We start from the raw sequence: 20,709 nt of genomic DNA on the forward strand, positions 1-20,709 counted from the left end.
TATTATTATTATTAATTTAATCATAGGTTGTTAGTGGTTTAAATTTAGGGCCAATGACGGTGATATTATTATTATTATTAGGGGTAAGTATGATTTTGGTCCCTAAAGTTTTGTACCAGAATCGATTTCGTCCCTCTTCTAATTTTGGATTTAAAATCGTCCTTAACGTTTTTTTTTTGTATTAAAATCGTCCTTTTAATTGTTTTTGGACAAAAATACCCTCACCACTATCAATATAATTACCTCCTCCACCACCACCAACACCAACACGACCCCCCACCCACTACCACTCCATCACCATCTGCATCACACCAACCAAAACTCAGAAAATCAACATCATCATCGTTATCCTCCACCAACTGCCACTCCACCACCATTATCAACAACCGTTACGTTTTTAATTGAGTTAAGTATGTTGTTGTATTTAGTAGTAATGATTTGTTGATAATATTGGTTGTTCTAGTTTTTCTTATTATAATTTATGTTTTTGTAGAGTTTACGGATGTTGACGTGTGATCACCCTGTCCCTCCGGATCGGTACGATGATAGGGTGGAGGAGCATTTACGTTTTACTGGTTTTTATCTTGCATCTCAAATTGGAATAGTCCAGTGTCAGAAAGCACTCGTAAATGTTTTAGTTGAACAGTGGCATCCAGACACACATACCTTTTACCTACCGATTGGTGAATATGCTGTGACACTCGAAGATGTGGCTATGATTCTTGGTCTTCCGACGGACGGTCTTCCAGTCACAGGGATGACTATCAGCAGTGTTGAAACTTTAGAGGCGGAGTGTTTGCACCAATTTGGGGCTGCACCGAGAAGGTCAGAATGTAGAGGCGGAGTGTTTGCACCAATTTCGCGTGTCCATCTCATTCAAGAAGCGCGTCATCCTGGGGCGACCTTTCGTTACGCGTCGGAGGTACGGATTCGGTACGAATCGCGGCCCGTTGTATGCAGGCCACGTAGTTGGATTCCCCAGTGGCCTAAACCTAGCTCGGTAAACCCGTCGAACTTGGTCCATCTTATACACATCATGAACGTACACTTGCCAATCCAGTCTTTGATTTGCACAACATGCAAACACATGCCGACACGGAATCCGGTCCACCTGGAACTCACCACAGTCACATCAGTGCCGACGAAGGTCAACGACATACTCCAACCCACTTGGCATCTCACGCACTTTAAAGACCTCATTCTGCCTGTCGAAGCAATTAACCTGAATGTTCCCTGATGCAAGTTGGTTTGCATGCAATTTTGAGGTCACAAGTTCAGAAAAAATATGACCAGCACTAATTCGAGCCTCCGCCTCAGATCTTTTTCTAGTGAACAACTCATTAAGCCTGTAGAATGTTGCTTTGACAAGTGCAGTGATGGGGAGATTGCGTGCACCCTTCAAGACTGAGTTGATGCATTCTACTAAATTCGTCGTCATGTGACCCCATCGGTAGCCACCATCAAATGCTAATGCATACTGTTCCCGGGGGATTCAATTTAACCAGTTAGTGTAAGTCTCGCCCCGTTCTCGTAACCGCTGATAACGCACTTCGTACTCATGCACCGTCCTCAAATACCCTGCATAATGGCGACCAATAAAAAAGAAATGGGTTACGAAACACTTATTGAAGGTATCCCTGTTGATAACAAACTTTGAAATACACAATTTACCTATATTAACGACAAGTTTTTGCAGGTACGGTGCCTTGAATTTTCTCAGGAAATTTGACTCTATATGCTTGATGCAAAACATATGGAAAGCTCGAGGAGGTGATCATGCTCCATTACTGCGAGCCACAGCTGCATTGATGGATTCGTGTCGGTCGGATATCAGCCCCACACCATCCCGAGTCACAACATGTTGTCGCAGGCTACTAAGGAAAAAGTGCCACGCATCAGAAGTCTCTCCCTCCACAATAGCAAATGCAATTGGGACGATATTGTTGTTATCATCCTGTGATACTGCCACTAACAAATAACCCTTATACTTTCCGTACAAGTGAGTCCCATCCACCTAGACAACTGGCTTACAATGTCTAAATGTTCTAATGCATGGGTAATAACTCCAAAAGACTCGATGCAACACCCGGATATCATTTACCAAGTCATCGCCTTGGTATGTAGGCATAGTCTCAAAATGGACGATAGCTGATGGCTCCTTATGACACATGGCCTCAAACCAAATCGGCAAAGCTTCGTACAATACTTCCCAACCTCCAAATATTTTTTCTACTGACTTTTGCTTAGCCAACCATACTTTCCGATAACTGACGGTGTAATTGAACTTCGATTGCACTTCTGCAATAACTGATTTTATCTTTAAGGAGGGGTCAGCCTCAACCAATGGCTTTATTGCTTCTGCAATTGTGTTAGAATCCAGCTTCGAATGATCCTGAGAAATGGTGGCTCTGGTACAGGTGTGACTACCATTAAACCTCCTAATAACCCAACAGTACTTTCTGCTGATCATGCTAACCCCGATAAGCCAATCACACTCCTCCCTATACTGTGTACACTTGGCATAAAAGGTCATCGGCTCTGACTCATACACCTGATAGTCTACACTTCTCCGGATGGCATACTCTTTCATCACCTTAATAACAGCTTCCCTTGAACTGAATTTCATCCCCACAGCAAATTCACCATCTGCAACAAGAGGGACTTCTGCCATGACGGCAGCCATACGAAAATTTAATAACCGAAATTAAAGGTAAGTCAAACACTCAATACATCTATGGTCATATTATTAAACTCTACATCAGGTTATTATCTCAATCTTAACAAAATAATAAATAAAATACATAAATACATAAATAAATATTGTTTAACAAACAGTAATTAATATTTAACTACATCAATGACTAACCAAAAATTTTTATTGCCCTACATTTAACTACATAAACACCTGCACAAATGCTAATTGAATATATTCTCACATGTCACTTAACTATTTGCTCCATTAATAACTAACATACAATATTATTATCCTACACTTAACTTATTCAACACATAAACAAATGCTAATTAAATATACTTTCACATGTCACTTAACTATTTGCTCCATCACTCAATATAATTTATTACGGAATTCTAATCCGTCTTATAATAATAGGCAATTACGTACTGGCGCTCATGTAATCTAGAAACTTCGGAGCATGCATGGCTTCCAAATCCAACACTCGCATGAAAGATGGCTCCTCGAACGGCACTTCATTTGCCAGTGCATTTGCCACGTCTGTCACATTTGGAGCCGTGGTGCCATCACCTTGATCTTCATCTCCATTTGGATCCACAACTTCATAATTGCTTTCGAACTCTTCCTCACTGTCACTATTGTAATCTTCTCGTATAATATTTCGGTCGGCCTCAGATTGTTCGAATTCAATGTACAGCTCGATGAACGACATCTGGCCACGAATTTCAATATACATTGAAAACATCTCTTGCATACTCGCTTCATCGGTTATATATTTGGTTTGAAATTGAACGAATCCACCAAATACTGTGATGGGATATCTGTATAAAATACATGATATCTTCCTTGACATCGCAGAATCTATCTTCTCATATATGACACCTTTCAGCTCTTCAAATGAGATTGTGAAGGGAATAACAACATCTAATGGATTTTCACAAATAAATTTTACTCCTTCAGATGTTTCTAACAAAATCTGACCAAAATAATATACTCTTAAAAGAACTCTATCATCCATTTTCCTCAACAACCTAAACAAAAATAGAACCCTCACAATCAAATTTTTTTAACCTCATAAGAAAGAAAAAAGAACCAGAAGAAGTATAAAAACACAGAAGAACACATGGTGTGGGGAAGAAGACGCTCTCTGCCTTATCTATGAGTTACACATTTTTATATACATATAACCCCACAGATCGGACCCTACGAGTTATTCAAACTCGTTCAAAAAATTCTTATAATAATCAAATCGGACCCTACGATTTGATTTTCCTATTTATTAAAAAAAAACAAAACGGACGGTCCGAATTGCACCATCCGAAATTCAAATTTTCCCTCCTAGCAAATCAGACCATCCGATTTGCACCATATATTTTATTCATAGCAATTCGTATGGTCCGAATTGCTCCTGTCTAATGTCACATAAAGCTGCCCCACATTATGGTGAAGCACACCCATACCCCATAATAGATGACTACACACTCATACTTTTGATTACCATAAAAATCAGCCCCAAATATATATTGGATTAATATTTTGAGTCATTGTTATAGTAAATACTAAACTATTTAACATTATAACACTTAGTATATATAAAAGTTGGATATATTTACAAGACATTTTTATTCAAATTAAAAAAATTAATTATCGCTTTTTTAGCTTTAAATATTATTTTCTAATGTAACGAAAAAATAAAAATAACAATAATTACTCACATAATTAAAATAGATAATCTTAATATATACATGACACTATACATATATCAAGGATTATTATATATGATATATAATTTTTTTCTTTTCTATAATGACTATTTATATAATTTATTCAACAATTTTTTCATCTTAATATTTAATAAATTTAACATACAAAATAAGTAATTTAAGTCATCATCTATCAATTCTAAATTTAAATTTAAATTTGAGTAAGAAAATAAAAAAATATTTTAAATTTTATCTCGCTAACCAGAATTAATTTCAAGATAAGAAATTACTTTGTACATCGTATATATTGTAGGATAGTATGATCATTTACTATTTTTTAATGGTAAATAATGGTGTAAGAAATTAGAAAAAAATATATTTACAAGTTTAGGAAATATTAATTTATTTTTTAATAGAATAAATTATATATTGAATAACAAAAGTTATTATTGGTTTCTCTTCACACTAACTAATACTCAACGATGGTATTTCGGTACACCATATTACCAAGAACTATTAATCGATCTAATAACTTTTATAATGATATAAGTTTATGAATTTGAAAATTTAAAAATTATTTCATAAAATGTGAAGTTTTGACGAGTAACAATGTTGATTATATTGTTTTGACTTCAAAAATGAATATGATACCAACGAATAAAATTGTCCCAAGTAAATTACAACAAAGACAAAAGTCCATAAGTATTGCTATTAATGAAAAATTAATCTATTTTAAAGACAAATACATTTTTTTTTCTTATGGAGGAGCATATGAAAAATTAATTGTCAACCGAAAATAAAAAATTTGCTCTGGAACCTGATGCATGGAGGACTCCTTGTGAAAGAAAGGTTGAACGCCCGAATACAATCCATCGAACTCTGGTGCCCAAAATGCAATCGGTCACAAAAAAGCATTTTTTCATCGTTTCTGGGAGTGCCCAAATGTGACTAAAGCTTGGAAATGTTCAAATTTACCATGGCAGATTTAAGCTCGAGAACCATAGAAGTGGTGAATTCAGTTGGAAGAAGAACTGAGAATGGAAGAAAATTCGATTGAAAAAAGGGCAGTAGCAGCAAACCTCTTATGGAAAATCTGGTTAGCAAGAAACGCCTGGATATTTGAAGGTAAAAATTAAAATCACCCCTTTAAGAACTATGGTGGAGATGGCCAGAAGAAGTGTATGTGAGCGAAGATGAGACCCTTAAGTTTTTACTTTACCTCTTTAGTTTCCTTATGTTTAAGTCATTTTATTAAAGTTGGAACTTCCTATTCTCTTTATTACAATTTCTGTCTGTAGTCCAAATTGGACCAATTTTCAGTAATGAAATTACATAACTTTGATAAAAAAAAAATACAATTTTTTTTACGAATTCCTAACTCAGCAAGTCGAGGACGACTAATCCACCACATATTGATGCTCTATTTATTAAGAGTCTGTCGCTAACTAATGGATTATTTATACACACAAGACGAGATTCGAACTCCAAATATTTGCTTAACCGGACAAATAAGATGATCATTCAACCAATCCAAATTGATTAAAACAAATATTAATTATTTTTAATACTTTTAAGTTATAAAATATTTATAATAATAATTACTATATATATTTTTTATTTAAATTTAAAAAAAATTTATATAATTTTATGTATTACTCCGTACAGGATACGAGAACATACACTAGTTTTCCTTAAAAAACAAGGCTGGAAACCCATCTGTTCCCGGTGCTTTTCACGACCCTATGTCAAAGATAGCTCTTTTGATTTCTTCAGTGTGTGGGGTGCAGCTTAGCGTCTTGCCAATGTCCTCATCAAGAGGTGGGTACAAGGTATTGGAATGAAGAGGGGGGAGGTTATGGTTCTCCTCTGAGTACAAATCTTTGAAGAAATTAACGGCATGTTCCAACAATTCACCTGGTTCCTCTATCCACTCTCCATTCTGTTTTCTTAACTTCAAGATCTTATTTCTTCTCCGTCTAATAATTGTTTTGGTATGGAAATAGCGTGTATTTCTATCACCTTTTACCACCCAATCATCTCTTGATTTTTGTCTCCATAGAGTTTCTTCTCTATCAAGGATATCCTCTAACTCCTTGGTTAACTCCTTTTCCAGCTCCTCCAAGAAGGGATTGCGACCATAGTCACTAGCTCTTTGTATCCCTCCAATTCTATTCATAATTCTATGTTTTTGCCTTCTTACATGGCCAAAAACCTCTCTATTTCACACTTTGAGATCATCCTTGAGAGATTCCAAGGCTTCAAGTAAATTTTCCTTATTTCCCCATCTTTCTTGTATGAACTCTGGGAATTTTGGATGTAGCCTTCACATGGCCTCATATCTAAATGGTCTATTACTAGTTCTACTTTTGGGAGGTTCCAGAGAAACCATAATGGGATGGTGGTCAGACTGAATTCTTGTAAGTACGTCAACTCTTGCTTTAGGGTAGCTAGTTCTCCAAGGAGCATTAGCTAGTGCACGATCAAGTCTCTTGAAGTCTCTTTCCCGCCCTTCCCACTTAGGGTCCCTCCAAGTATACTTAGTCCCTACATGTCTCAGGTCTATTAGGAAACAGTTGTTGATCCAGTTTGCAAATTTTCGGCACGCCTGGGTATCATTTTGTCCCCCTCCTTTCTTTTCTGATGGACAAGCAATTTCATTGAAGCCTCCCAGAAGCAGTCAATCCTCATTCATACTCGTTGCTATTCTTGTCAATTTTCTCTATAGCTCCTCTCTTGCATTCGGTTGTGGGCTAGCATATATTGCTGACATAATCCAACTCTTGTTATCGTGAACAATTCTGCAATGCACGAACTGAGGTGTTGACATCATAACTTCAATCTTTATGTTAGGATTTCTCCATAGCAACCATATACCTCCACTGAATCCTCTTGCTTCCTCAACATGGCTATGACTAAAACCAAAACTTTTAATCACCTTTTGGAACTGTTCACCACTACAATGGGTTTTTAGCAAAATTAACAAATCGGAATTTCTTTGTCGAACCAATTCTCTAAGGGAGTGGCTAAAAGCTGAGCTAGCTTCTCCCCTACAATTCTCGCAATAACAATTATAATATCTATCAAGACAGCATCAAACTTCCTTTATCAGGAAGCAACAGAACGCTAAAAGGAACATACTAGGCATTGTCCCCCTTGGAGGCTATAGCATCACTTTCCTTCTCTTGAAGAGCGGGGCTTGTCTCACATTCCATATTTCCATTCACCATGGGTTCGTCTATTATTTGAGGGAGTTTCAGTCGTACATCTTCTTCATAATTATTGATAGCTTCAAGCATAACATCTGTCCCAACAGAACTGAAGTCAAGTGGTTTGGGTTCCTGGTCCTCATTTTTGTCATCCAACAGAGCTGATTCTGGTACAAAAGTGTCTTTCATTGCCGTGTCTTGGGAAGTATATTGAGACACTTGCCAATTTACACTATGATGGTGTGGAAGGGTTGAATGGTTCAAGAGGGAAGGGTTGGTAGGAACATAGTCATTGTCTTGGTCATGTTAGTTGTTTCATAGTTGGGTTGGAGGTAGTCTAGTTAGGAACGGGGTTATGTGTAGGAGCAAAGTTAGGCTGGGTTAGAACATCACACAAAGGTAGAGTCTGTTGTGGTGTCATTTTTGGATTTTGGGCTAGAGATGCATTCTGGGCTTGTTTTGAGGTTTGGTTTTGGGCAGGTAAAGCTTTGGGTTGGGTTGTCTTTTGTGGGGAGTTCGGGCGGGTTCTAGAAGATGGTTGAGATTGTGATAAACAAACAATATTCTCCTTTTCCACATAATTGGGTAGTCTCTCAGGATTGTTTTGCAAGACATCATTCTCTTCTTGTTGAAGGATCAAGAACCTTGTACCTGGCACTGTCATGGCAGTATCTTTTGCATTTAGCGCATTACCACCTGCATTGCTTGTACTAGCTCCCATTTTGCCCACCTTCTTGCCACGCATAGGACGCTGGACCAGCATCCAAGGTCCGTAGGTGTCATTATCATGTTGGATAACTTTTTTGCCCTTTTCATTTTTTGTAATGACAATATTACCCCTTTCTTGACTTTGACTCTTCTGATTCTCCTCTTGTCTTTCCTCTACTGCACCAGTAGCTGTGCTGCTATTATTCCGTTCGTTTCAGCCGCTTTTTGTAACATCGGACAGTTGAATTTTTCATATCCTGCCATTCCACAGTTAAAACATATACAATGGAGTTCTTCATATTCAACTCCATATTTTATTCCATTAATTGAATATTGTGAAACTAGAGGTTCAGTCAGGTTCAATTTCACACACAGTCATGCAAATTTACCTCTGCATTTTTCTGCAGTATGAGTGTCCACTCTCATGGTTCTCCCCACTATGTTTTCAATTCTTTTTAATATGTCCTCATTGTAATACTCAATAGCCAGGCCAGGTAGTCTTACCCATGCCGCTATCGTGTCAATGGTTGCCTCTAATAGATTGAAATCAGGTTGCTAAAAGCGAATGGAGAGATAATGATAAAAAATCGTCCATGGTCCTCCTATTAAGGCAAAGTCTAGGTCCTCCTATGAAAAGAACCTGACGATAAAGAAATCGTTTCCAATATCGATGACGTCGATGCTTCCCATCTTGCTCCACAATGCCTCAAGCTTCCTCGTCAGTACCGCTAGGGAGATACGACGACCTAAAAGTTTAACAATCAAACATTCCCACCACGGGTTCCTTAAAGACTTCATGACTGCTTCATTTATAACAATGTTGTAAATGCCAGCAACTTTTTCTACCCTTACGTTTGGTTTCTGGTCTTTGTCATCTCTTACCTTGTTCTATTTTCTATTTACTTTTCGCTCTCCATTACTCTTCTCTGTCAATTTTTCCTCCGATTCAGAGAAACTATCATCCTCTTCCATTGTCATTGGTACTCTTTTTCTTCTAGCCATGTCACTGAAAGACTTGGCTGGGAGTTTAGGTTGAACCATACACCCAGGATTATCTCGCATCCATTCTTCCTCCTTTGGAACTGGTGATTCTGTGCCTGTAAAGGTGTGCACCTCTCCTCCTATTTGGACCTTCTTCATTCTTTTGGACAAGTTTGGCTCATGAGCGCGGGAGTGTCCCCCGTAGTAAAGCCTCCCCTCATCGGAGATGACAATAGAATCACACAAGGAAACGAGAAAAAGGGTCACTGTACGGAGAGAAAGAGAAACTATTGCATGAAAAATTTTAAATTACTAGCTAGCTTGAGATCTTACTAAATAACAAAATATTATAAAAAATTTTAGAAAGATTGATATAGTGGATTTATCCAACAAATGTCATATTTTCGGAAACAGGCTTTACATTTGAATGGACCATATAACAGCCCAGTATGAATTCGGGTCTAAAAAATGGAATCCGACAAAAACACAGTATGAATAAAGCAACCAACCCAACCGCTTTCGGCTTTTGGCACAGTCTTAAGTCTAAAACGGCACCGCTTCTTCTCTCTCTTCGCTTTTGCCGTAACCGTAAGATCAGAGATGAGAGTGATAGGTATTCGGTAAATGTAACACGTTTCATTCATTGTGTATTAAGTATTATAGGATAGAACCCAATTGAATTGAACTGAGCACTGAGGAAAGATGAGAGGCCACGATTTGATAAACACCTTCCTCCCCGATGAATTGATGGTCGAGATCTTCGGCCACCTCGCCACCAAATCCAGCCGCGACGCATGCTCCCTCGTCTGCCGCCGCTGGCTTCGCCTTGAGCGCCTCTCCCGCTCCAGCCTCCGAATCGGCGCCTCCGCCTCCCCTGACATCTTCCTCCACCTCCTCCCCTCCCGCTTCTCCAATCTCCGCAACCTCCACATCGACGAGCGTCTCTCCATTCCCCTTCCCCTCTCTCTTCCCGTTCCCGCTAGAAGGCGCTCTCTCAAGGTGCATTGCGTTGCCGACAACACCTCCTCCGCCGAGACCAATCCCGATTCGCTCTGTTTATCCGATGCCGGCTTGGCTGCTCTTGGCGAAGGCCTTCCTAGGCTCGAGCGCTTGAGCTTGATCTGGTGTTCTAACGTCTCTAGCGACGGTTTGAAATCCCTTGCTTACAAATGCACCTTCTTAAAATCGTTGGACTTGCAGGTAATTTCTCACCCTGTTTTTCTTCAATTCAAGATTCCCCTTATCAAATATCAATGCAGTTTATAATTTGCTGAGGATTTTTTAGGGTTGTTTTATTGGAGATCAAGGTCTGGCTGCCATTGGACAGTGTTGCAAGCAACTTGAAGACTTGAATCTTCGATTCTGCGAAGGCTTGACCGATAGCGGTTTCACTGAATTTGCATTGGGTGTGGGGAAATCCATGAAATCTCTTGGTGTGGCAGCTTGTGCCAAGATAACTGATGTCTCCATGGAAGCTGTAGGATCATATTGCAGATCACTTGAGACGTTGACATTGGATTCCGAGTACATACACGATAAAGGGGTGCTTGCTGTGGCTCAAGGATGTCCCCATTTGAAAGTTCTAAAGCTGCAATGTGTTAATCTAACAGATGATGCATTGAAGTCTGTAGGCGCTGCTTGTTTGTCCCTCGAGTTATTGGCACTATATAGTTTTCAGAGATTTACTGATAAGTGAGCGCCTCTCTTGGAAATTTTCTTCGTTATTTTTGGCCTTGTATTTTTTTTTTTCTCCCGGATTTTGCTTCATTTTTTTATTGACTCCATTTTGTTACGTCGGTATTATATACCATGAGTTACTCCAAGGCTTACTCCATGTTGGAAAATTCCTTTCCTGATTTATGAATTGATTAAAGTTTTGTAGTTGATAATTTAGAATAAGGGAACTGAGGAGCTCCATTGTAGCAATTTTCTTCTTGTCTATTTTGTGTTGATAAACTTAGGACTTGTTCTGCATGTGTCCATAATCTCTTCTTGCATGGGTGATGGATCTGATCAATAGTTATGCATCCTCCTTATGATCATGTCTTAACATTCAGGGGCTTGCGTGCCATTGGGAAAGGATGTAAGAAGTTGAAGAATTTGACTTTAATTGATTGTTATTACCTAACTGACAAGGGTTTGGAAGCAATTGCTACTGGCTGCAAGGAGCTTACACATCTTGAAGTCAATGGATGCCACAACATTGGAACCATTGGACTAGAATCCATTGGGAAATCTTGCAAGTAATTTTTTATTTTATTTTTTTCCTTGACATAATTTATGTATGAAATGTTCTAAATAATATGCATGTGTTGTTTAACCAGAATGCTATAATCTTTGAAAAATTGTCTGACTGGGGGATTTTGTGCTTTTTTTTTTCTATCAATCTTTTTTTCACTTCACTCAATTAAACTTATTGCCCATCCTTCTTTCTGACAGATGTAACCATGGTGTGGACCTCTCATATGTATATGAATGTTAGTTCATGATGTTGGCATTATAGTATACTTGATGGCACAAGTTAGAAAAAATTTGGTAAAATTAGTAGAATTGATCCTTAATCTGTGATGTTAATCCAGCTTTCAAAATGCACAGGCATCTCACTGAGTTAGCATTGCTTTACTGCCAAAGAATTGGCAATGTTGGCCTTCTTAAGGTTGGACAGGGTTGCAAATTCTTGCAAGCTCTTCACTTGGTGGATTGCTCGGGCATTGGAGATGAAGCCATTTGTAGTATTGCTAAGGGCTGCAGGAGTTTAAAGAAACTTCATATTCGTCGATGTTATGAGGTAATCTGTCTTCGAGATGTAGATTTTTAAATCTGGCATGGATGGGATTATTTTTTTGGGTTCTCCATACATGGTTATAACCAATTCCACTAGATAAGAAAAGTCTGACCCTGCCATTGTAAATTTTAAACACCATGATATACCTTGTTACTTTATTTGTAGGCTAATAAGGTTTACCATGTTCTAATTCATTTTTACTCATTATTAACTACAGGTCCTCGTCTAGGTTATTATATGGTTAAACTTTGCACATTTCGATGAGTTTATTCACATGTAATGATTTACTTCTATTTTTCCTCCTAAGAGAAAATGAGGGATATAGGAGAAGCATTTTGAGAGGTAGTATTTGGTCATGAATGTCAGTCCCAAATAACTTCTGTTGAACGAATTAAACTTTTATGAGTTTTATCAAAGAAATCTTATATGTTTGTTTATTTCTCTCTCTCTCTCTCTCCTCACCTGATAGGTAAAACCTTTCTCACTACATATCTATCGCTCCATTTTCCACTGAAAATTTGAAATCATTTTCACCTACACTAACAATTTACAATTTTGTTTTTATTGTGTTGATAACTCCTGTACTTCTTTTCTTATATCATCAGTACTATTGTGTAGAATGTCTACATTAATCATGTTTCATGTTTGACTAGGGTTGGGGATGAGGCTCTTATCGCAGTATCTGAGGGTTGTAACCTTCAGTATCTCAATGTTAGTGGTTGCCACCTAGTTGGAGATGCTGGAGTGATAGCCATTGCAAGGGGATGCCCTCAACTCTGTTATATAGATGTGAGCGTGCTGCCGGTATGTGCTCATCTCTGTCTCTCTTTCTATATCGAAAGTACATATAGCTTTTTTAAGTTCCATGTTTCAACTATTTGCTTTCTAATTTTCGTGGTCTTTTCCAAGATTTTCTTGATTCCATCATTGTTGTTCCCCTAAAATAGCATTGATGAACTACATTCACATTTTTAAGTAGTGCATAGATTTTTTAGTATATTTGGAGATACTTGATGCCAAACCCCTGCTTTAGGCATATATGTGGACTCTGCAACTGCACTGCATAATCACTTAATATCTATGTGAAAGTTGAATATTTCATTATGAATATAGTACTTTTTTTGTTCAATTTTTTGTTTACGTTTCAATTCATTTTTTTCCTCATCACAATTGCAGAAGTTGGGTGATATGGCGATGGTTGAGCTGGGAGAAAACTGTCCCTTGCTTAAAGAAATAGTACTTTCACACTCCCGTCAAATTACTGACGTTGGTCTAGCACATCTTGTGAAAAGTTGCACGATGCTGGAATCATGTCACATGGTTTATTGCTCTGGTATAACTTCAGCTGGTGTAGCCACGGTTGTTTCTAGCTGTCCCAACATAAAGAAGGTACTTGTTGAAAAGTGGAAGGTTAGCCAGCGGACCAAGCGACGCGCCGGCTCAGTCATCGCCTACTTGTGTGTGGACCTTTAGAGACCTTTGGTATATATTTGCATCTTTGGGAATTTTTTTCAGTCTGATATATTAATAAAGCTGCTGGCAAGTTGCAGCCTGAATTTATTTCTAGTATAAAAGAGGAGGCAATACTAGGATATGCATGGGCACATATGTTGTAAATTAAGCAGCTCTTTGGTCCCTTACAGGATATGTATCAAGAGTGTAGAAACCTTGGTAAGAGAAATAAATGTTATTGATACTTTGATAGTAGCATGATTTATGGTTAGATACATATAAATGGATTTTATGAGATATGATCCTGATGTTGCTGTAATACATAATAGAAGAATCTTGTCGAGCAAACTTAGGTACTGATCAAGTATAATTCCAGAACATGAAATGTTAGAGCACAATTTTTTCGTTGTATTTGAACCAGCTCTAGCTAGTTTTTTTCCCTCCAAAAATACTGGTCCCTTGGTAAATGGTAATCTAGCATTCTCCAGAATATTTTTTTCTTAAAAAGATGCTTGAATTTTAACAAACGAAATTATGTGATCGAGTAAATGTAAAAAGAGTTAAAAGCAAAGTTATTTGATCCTTTCACATGAAACATTGAGATTGAAAGTTGTTTTTGGGGCAATATTTGGTGGATGAAAGTTAATTTCTATATGAAATGACATCATATATGTATATTACTAAAGATAGGAAAACTCGAACCCACAATCTCTTAGGTGAGTATGGAGAGACAATGTCATTTGAGTTATAACTCATTGGCAAATGACATCATATATTTGAAGGTTAATTTATTAGACAATATACTAGATTTGGAGAAATATATCTTTAAAAAGTTTTATAAAAATAAAATTTTAACCTGATTTTTTATAAGTACTAGCATTAAGAATAGATTGCACTGTATTTATTGAATTCATAATTCATGGATGAGAAATTGTAAAAAACATGGTGATTATTTTAGGCTAAGTTACGAAAAACTTCTCTGTATACGATATTTATCGTTGTATTAGGAAGTACAGATGAATGATTCTGAATCAAAACTCTCAGTCCTTGCTTAGATTTTACTCGTGACAAAGCAACGTACAATTGCCCATGAGTGAAAACAGGCCTAGGCAGGTACAACCTAACTGTGCTTAACGTTTGTCCTTGTGACTTATTAATAGTCATAGCGAACGAAACGATAATGGGAAACTGTCTCCGCTGAAACCTGAATGGAAGAGTCTGGTTGTTAGATATCATGTTCATGCGTGGAATTAGTACCACCTGCCCAGTTTTGTCTCCAGTCAATGTCATACATTCAATTACATGAGTGCCCAGCCTTCTTACCTGTAGCCTTGTTCCGTTACATAACCCACTTGATTGATCAATATTACGGAAAAACATCACAGGCACGCCTTCTTTCAATGTTAGTTGGTGTGGAGGCAGTCCGGAGCAATTAATGGCATTTAGGACATCTGGGGTTAGCGTTTCTAACTCGGATTCCATGTTCCCTTCCTCAAAGCACAATGTATCGGAGCTAAGATAAGTTTTTTCCTCACCACTTAATTGTTGCATTACGTATGCATTGACCTCGTTAACCACTTCCAACGTGGGAGCAAGAATTGATCTTTCCTTGAAGTATTCCATGCGGTTAATGTTGTTCAACAATTTTGGATAGACAAATATCACCAATTCACGAAATGCCTCTGCACTATCATGTATTAACATTTCTTTTGGAATCTCCACCTCTGATTCGCCTTCTGTTGAGTCCCTTACCAACACATCACCAATTTTTAGTAGCCAGTCAGCAAATTCTTTGATCATGCTTACCTCAGATACATTCGTTCCCATTGTTAGTCGCATGTTTTCTGTTAGTGTAAGGACCTGGCAGAAGCGCCACAAATATGAAGAGTTTATTGAAGCATGCACAATTTCTTGACGTGATCCCATTGGAATGACAGGTAGTATCTGTCTAAAGTCTCCACCTAGGACGACAACCTTCCCCATGAAAGGCAAATCTGCATTGTAGTAAGACTCGAACCTAAGTATGTCGCACAAGCACTTATCCAGTAATTCATAACAAAGTTTGTTCAACATTGGTGCCTCATCCCAGATGATTAGTTTAGCCTTGCAGACCAACCTTGCCAATGAACTTCCTTGTTTAATGCAACATATTGAGTCCTCATTTATATCCAAGGGTATCTTAAACCTGGAATGCGCAGTACGCCCATTTGGAAGGAGTAGAGAGGCAATGCCACTTGATGCAACATTGAGCACAATATGACCTTCACTACGAATTGCAGCTGAAAGGGTCATTTATAGATATGTCTTACCGGTCCCACCATACCCATAGACAAAGAAGAAACCACCTTCGTGCTTGTTAACAGCATTATTTATGATATGAAATGCCTTTCTTTGAGCTTCATTCATGCTCTGTAAGTTTGATGACAAATTGACAACTCATCCTTTAGAGATGATAAGTCAAAGTTAAGCTCGTCCATCAACATTCTGTCGTCTAATCCATCAATAACATCCAGAGTTGGTAGAGGCATATGATCATACTCTTTGAGAGAGCGACCATTGGCCTGTAGTTTCTTCTCTATCTTTGTTAACGTCATATTCATTATTTGTTCCTCAGATAGGTGTATGTCTGCACATGAGAATTAGTGGGGTTACTAACCAGAATAATTATCCTTAGTAGATGTATGCTTCATGAGTTTAGAAGAGGCAATACATATGCATTTGGTCTAACCTTCGCATTGCATGCATTTCCTTTGTGAGTATAGTACATCTTCAGATAGTACATGACAGCATTGCTGCCATACAATTGCTGGTCTACCAATGTTATTTGACAATAGCAGCACAACAAAAAGGTCTCAAAGATAGTTTGCAAACGCCCATGTGCTTGCCTCTAGTAATGCATCAATGAAATCTTTGTCGTCTTGCAGCAACCCCAGTGCATAACAGGCTTCCTTAAATGTGTCATATAGAACACCATCAACAGTGCGTAAATCAACAAAACTTAGGCACCCCTTCTGTATATTTAGTAACAGCCTCAGATAGTAGTCATCGTCGTTCCCACGTGGAACATGTGTTAGTCTCCCAACTGAAAATCCTTGCTTCCTCGGCATGCACATTGAAATATCATCCTTCTATACAAACTTGGTTGGAAATTGGCTATACGTTAAGGATCTACCGAATTCGAACAATCTATTTGCAAGCATCCATGCCAGAAGCTTTGTCAACTTCCCATCAATTATGTCGATAACATCCACAATGTTTTCATGGTCTCTAAATACGCATTGCGGTTGGAGAGCATTGTAATTTGCTAACTGATCTTAGCATCCGATTCTGTGATAGGTAAAACCTTTCTCACTACATATCTATCGCTCCATTTTCCACTGAAAATTTGAAATCATTTTCACCTACACTAACAATTTTGTCTGGTTGTTTTATTGTGTTGATAACTCCTGTACTTCTTTTCTTATATCATCAGTACTATTGTGTAGAATGTCTACATTAATCATGTTTGTTAAATTACTAGGGTTGGGGATGAGGCTCTTATCGCAGTATCTGAGGGTTGTAACCTTCAGTATCTCAATGTTAGTGGTTGCCACCTAGTTGGAGATGCTGGAGTGATAGCCATTGCAAGGGGATGCCCTCAACTCTGTTATATAGATGTGAGCGTGCTGCCGGTATGTGCTCATCTCTGTCTCTCTTTCTATATCGAAAGTACATATAGCTTTTTTAAGTTCCATGTTTCAACTATTTGCTTTCTAATTTTCGTGGTCTTTTCCAAGATTTTCTTGATTCCATCATTGTTGTTCCCCTAAAATAGCATTGATGAACTACATTCACATTTTTAAGTAGTGCATAGATTTTTTAGTATATTTGGAGATACTTGATGCCAAACCCCTGCTTTAGGCATATATGTGGACTCTGCAACTGCACTGCATAATCACTTAATATCTATGTGAAAGTTGAATATTTCATTATGAATATAGTACTTTTTTTGTTCAATTTTTTGTTTACGTTTCAATTCATTTTTTTCCTCATCACAATTGCAGAAGTTGGGTGATATGGCGATGGTTGAGCTGGGAGAAAACTGTCCCTTGCTTAAAGAAATAGTACTTTCACACTCCCGTCAAATTACTGACGTTGGTCTAGCACATCTTGTGAAAAGTTGCACGATGCTGGAATCATGTCACATGGTTTATTGCTCTGGTATAACTTCAGCTGGTGTAGCCACGGTTGTTTCTAGCTGTCCCAACATAAAGAAGGTACTTGTTGAAAAGTGGAAGGTTAGCCAGCGGACCAAGCGACGCGCCGGCTCAGTCATCGCCTACTTGTGTGTGGACCTTTAGAGACCTTTGGTATATATTTGCATCTTTGGGAATTTTTTTCAGTCTGATATATTAATAAAGCTGCTGGCAAGTTGCAGCCTGAATTTATTTCTAGTATAAAAGAGGAGGCAATACTAGGATATGCATGGGCACATATGTTGTAAATTAAGCAGCTCTTTGGTCCCTTACAGGATATGTATCAAGAGTGTAGAAACCTTGGTAAGAGAAATAAATGTTATTGATACTTTGATAGTAGCATGATTTATGGTTAGATACATATAAATGGATTTTATGAGATATGATCCTGATGTTGCTGTAATACATAATAGAAGAATCTTGTCGAGCAAACTTAGGTACTGATCAAGTATAATTCCAGAACATGAAATGTTAGAGCACAATTTTTTCGTTGTATTTGAACCAGCTCTAGCTAGTTTTTTTCCCTCCAAAAATACTGGTCCCTTGGTAAATGGTAATCTAGCATTCTCCAGAATATTTTTTTCTTAAAAAGATGCTTGAATTTTAACAAACGAAATTATGTGATCGAGTAAATGTAAAAAGAGTTAAAAGCAAAGTTATTTGATCCTTTCACATGAAACATTGAGATTGAAAGTTGTTTTTGGGGCAATATTTGGTGGATGAAAGTTAATTTCTATATGAAATGACATCATATATGTATATTACTAAAGATAGGAAAACTCGAACCCACAATCTCTTAGGTGAGTATGGAGAGACAATGTCATTTGAGTTATAACTCATTGGCAAATGACATCATATATTTGAAGGTTAATTTATTAGACAATATACTAGATTTGGAGAAATATATCTTTAAAAAGTTTTATAAAAATAAAATTTTAACCTGATTTTTTATAAGTACTAGCATTAAGAATAGATTGCACTGTATTTATTGAATTCATAATTCATGGATGAGAAATTGTAAAAAACATGGTGATTATTTTAGGCTAAGTTACGAAAAACTTCTCTGTATACGATATTTATCGTTGTATTAGGAAGTACAGATGAATGATTCTGAATCAAAACTCTCAGTCCTTGCTTAGATTTTACTCGTGACAAAGCAACGTACAATTGCCCATGAGTGAAAACAGGCCTAGGCAGGTACAACCTAACTGTGCTTAACGTTTGTCCTTGTGACTTATTAATAGTCATAGCGAACGAAACGATAATGGGAAACTGTCTCCGCTGAAACCTGAATGGAAGAGTCTGGTTGTTAGATATCATGTTCATGCGTGGAATTAGTACCACCTGCCCAGTTTTGTCTCCAGTCAATGTCATACATTCAATTACATGAGTGCCCAGCCTTCTTACCTGTAGCCTTGTTCCGTTACATAACCCACTTGATTGATCAATATTACGGAAAAACATCACAGGCACGCCTTCTTTCAATGTTAGTTGGTGTGGAGGCAGTCCGGAGCAATTAATGGCATTTAGGACATCTGGGGTTAGCGTTTCTAACTCGGATTCCATGTTCCCTTCCTCAAAGCACAATGTATCGGAGCTAAGATAAGTTTTTTCCTCACCACTTAATTGTTGCATTACGTATGCATTGACCTCGTTAACCACTTCCAACGTGGGAGCAAGAATTGATCTTTCCTTGAAGTATTCCATGCGGTTAATGTTGTTCAACAATTTTGGATAGACAAATATCACCAATTCACGAAATGCCTCTGCACTATCATGTATTAACATTTCTTTTGGAATCTCCACCTCTGATTCGCCTTCTGTTGAGTCCCTTACCAACACATCACCAATTTTTAGTAGCCAGTCAGCAAATTCTTTGATCATGCTTACCTCAGATACATTCGTTCCCATTGTTAGTCGCATGTTTTCTGTTAGTGTAAGGACCTGGCAGAAGCGCCACAAATATGAAGAGTTTATTGAAGCATGCACAATTTCTTGACGTGATCCCATTGGAATGACAGGTAGTATCTGTCTAAAGTCTCCACCTAGGACGACAACCTTCCCCATGAAAGGCAAATCTGCATTGTAGTAAGACTCGAACCTAAGTATGTCGCACAAGCACTTATCCAGTAATTCATAACAAAGTTTGTTCAACATTGGTGCCTCATCCCAGATGATTAGTTTAGCCTTGCAGACCAACCTTGCCAATGAACTTCCTTGTTTAATGCAACATATTGAGTCCTCATTTATATCCAAGGGTATCTTAAACCTGGAATGCGCAGTACGCCCATTTGGAAGGAGTAGAGAGGCAATGCCACTTGATGCAACATTGAGCACAATATGACCTTCACTACGAATTGCAGCTGAAAGGGTCATTTATAGATATGTCTTACCGGTCCCACCATACCCATAGACAAAGAAGAAACCACCTTCGTGCTTGTTAACAGCATTATTTATGATATGAAATGCCTTTCTTTGAGCTTCATTCATGCTCTGTAAGTTTGATGACAAATTGACAACTCATCCTTTAGAGATGATAAGTCAAAGTTAAGCTCGTCCATCAACATTCTGTCGTCTAATCCATCAATAACATCCAGAGTTGGTAGAGGCATATGATCATACTCTTTGAGAGAGCGACCATTGGCCTGTAGTTTCTTCTCTATCTTTGTTAACGTCATATTCATTATTTGTTCCTCAGATAGGTGTATGTCTGCACATGAGAATTAGTGGGGTTACTAACCAGAATAATTATCCTTAGTAGATGTATGCTTCATGAGTTTAGAAGAGGCAATACATATGCATTTGGTCTAACCTTCGCATTGCATGCATTTCCTTTGTGAGTATAGTACATCTTCAGATAGTACATGACAGCATTGCTGCCATACAATTGCTGGTCTACCAATGTTATTTGACAATAGCAGCACAACAAAAAGGTCTCAAAGAT

At 37.8% G+C, this 20,709-nt stretch overlaps 3 protein-coding genes across 3 annotated transcripts; 1 reads left to right on the forward strand and 2 right to left on the reverse strand.

The window, feature by feature from the left end:
• LOC107613873 lies at window positions 1,493-2,683 on the reverse strand. Its single transcript, XM_016316053.1, has 3 exons — window positions 2,102-2,683; window positions 1,789-2,014; window positions 1,493-1,578 (listed from the first exon to the last, which is right to left on the reverse strand). The coding sequence occupies exons 1-3, from the start codon at window positions 2,681-2,683 to the stop codon at window positions 1,493-1,495; spliced, it is 894 nt and encodes a 297-aa protein (XP_016171539.1).
• On the forward strand, window positions 9,833-18,168 carry LOC107637929 (F-box/LRR-repeat protein 4). The gene is made up of 7 exons (XM_016341169.2): window positions 9,833-10,493; window positions 10,579-10,985; window positions 11,351-11,536; window positions 11,889-12,097; window positions 16,806-16,866; window positions 17,051-17,201; window positions 17,574-18,168. The coding sequence occupies exons 1-7, from the start codon at window positions 9,996-9,998 to the stop codon at window positions 17,868-17,870; spliced, it is 1,809 nt and encodes a 602-aa protein (XP_016196655.1). The 5' UTR covers window positions 9,833-9,995; the 3' UTR covers window positions 17,871-18,168.
• LOC107613878 (ATP-dependent DNA helicase PIF1-like) lies at window positions 18,804-20,141 on the reverse strand. The gene has a single exon (XM_016316067.1). It carries the CDS (start codon window positions 20,139-20,141, stop codon window positions 18,804-18,806), a length of 1,338 nt encoding a protein of 445 aa, XP_016171553.1.

The sequence above is a fragment of the Arachis ipaensis genome, chromosome B01 (assembly GCF_000816755.2).
Source record: "Arachis ipaensis cultivar K30076 chromosome B01, Araip1.1, whole genome shotgun sequence".
Classification (NCBI taxonomy): domain Eukaryota; kingdom Viridiplantae; phylum Streptophyta; class Magnoliopsida; order Fabales; family Fabaceae; genus Arachis; species Arachis ipaensis.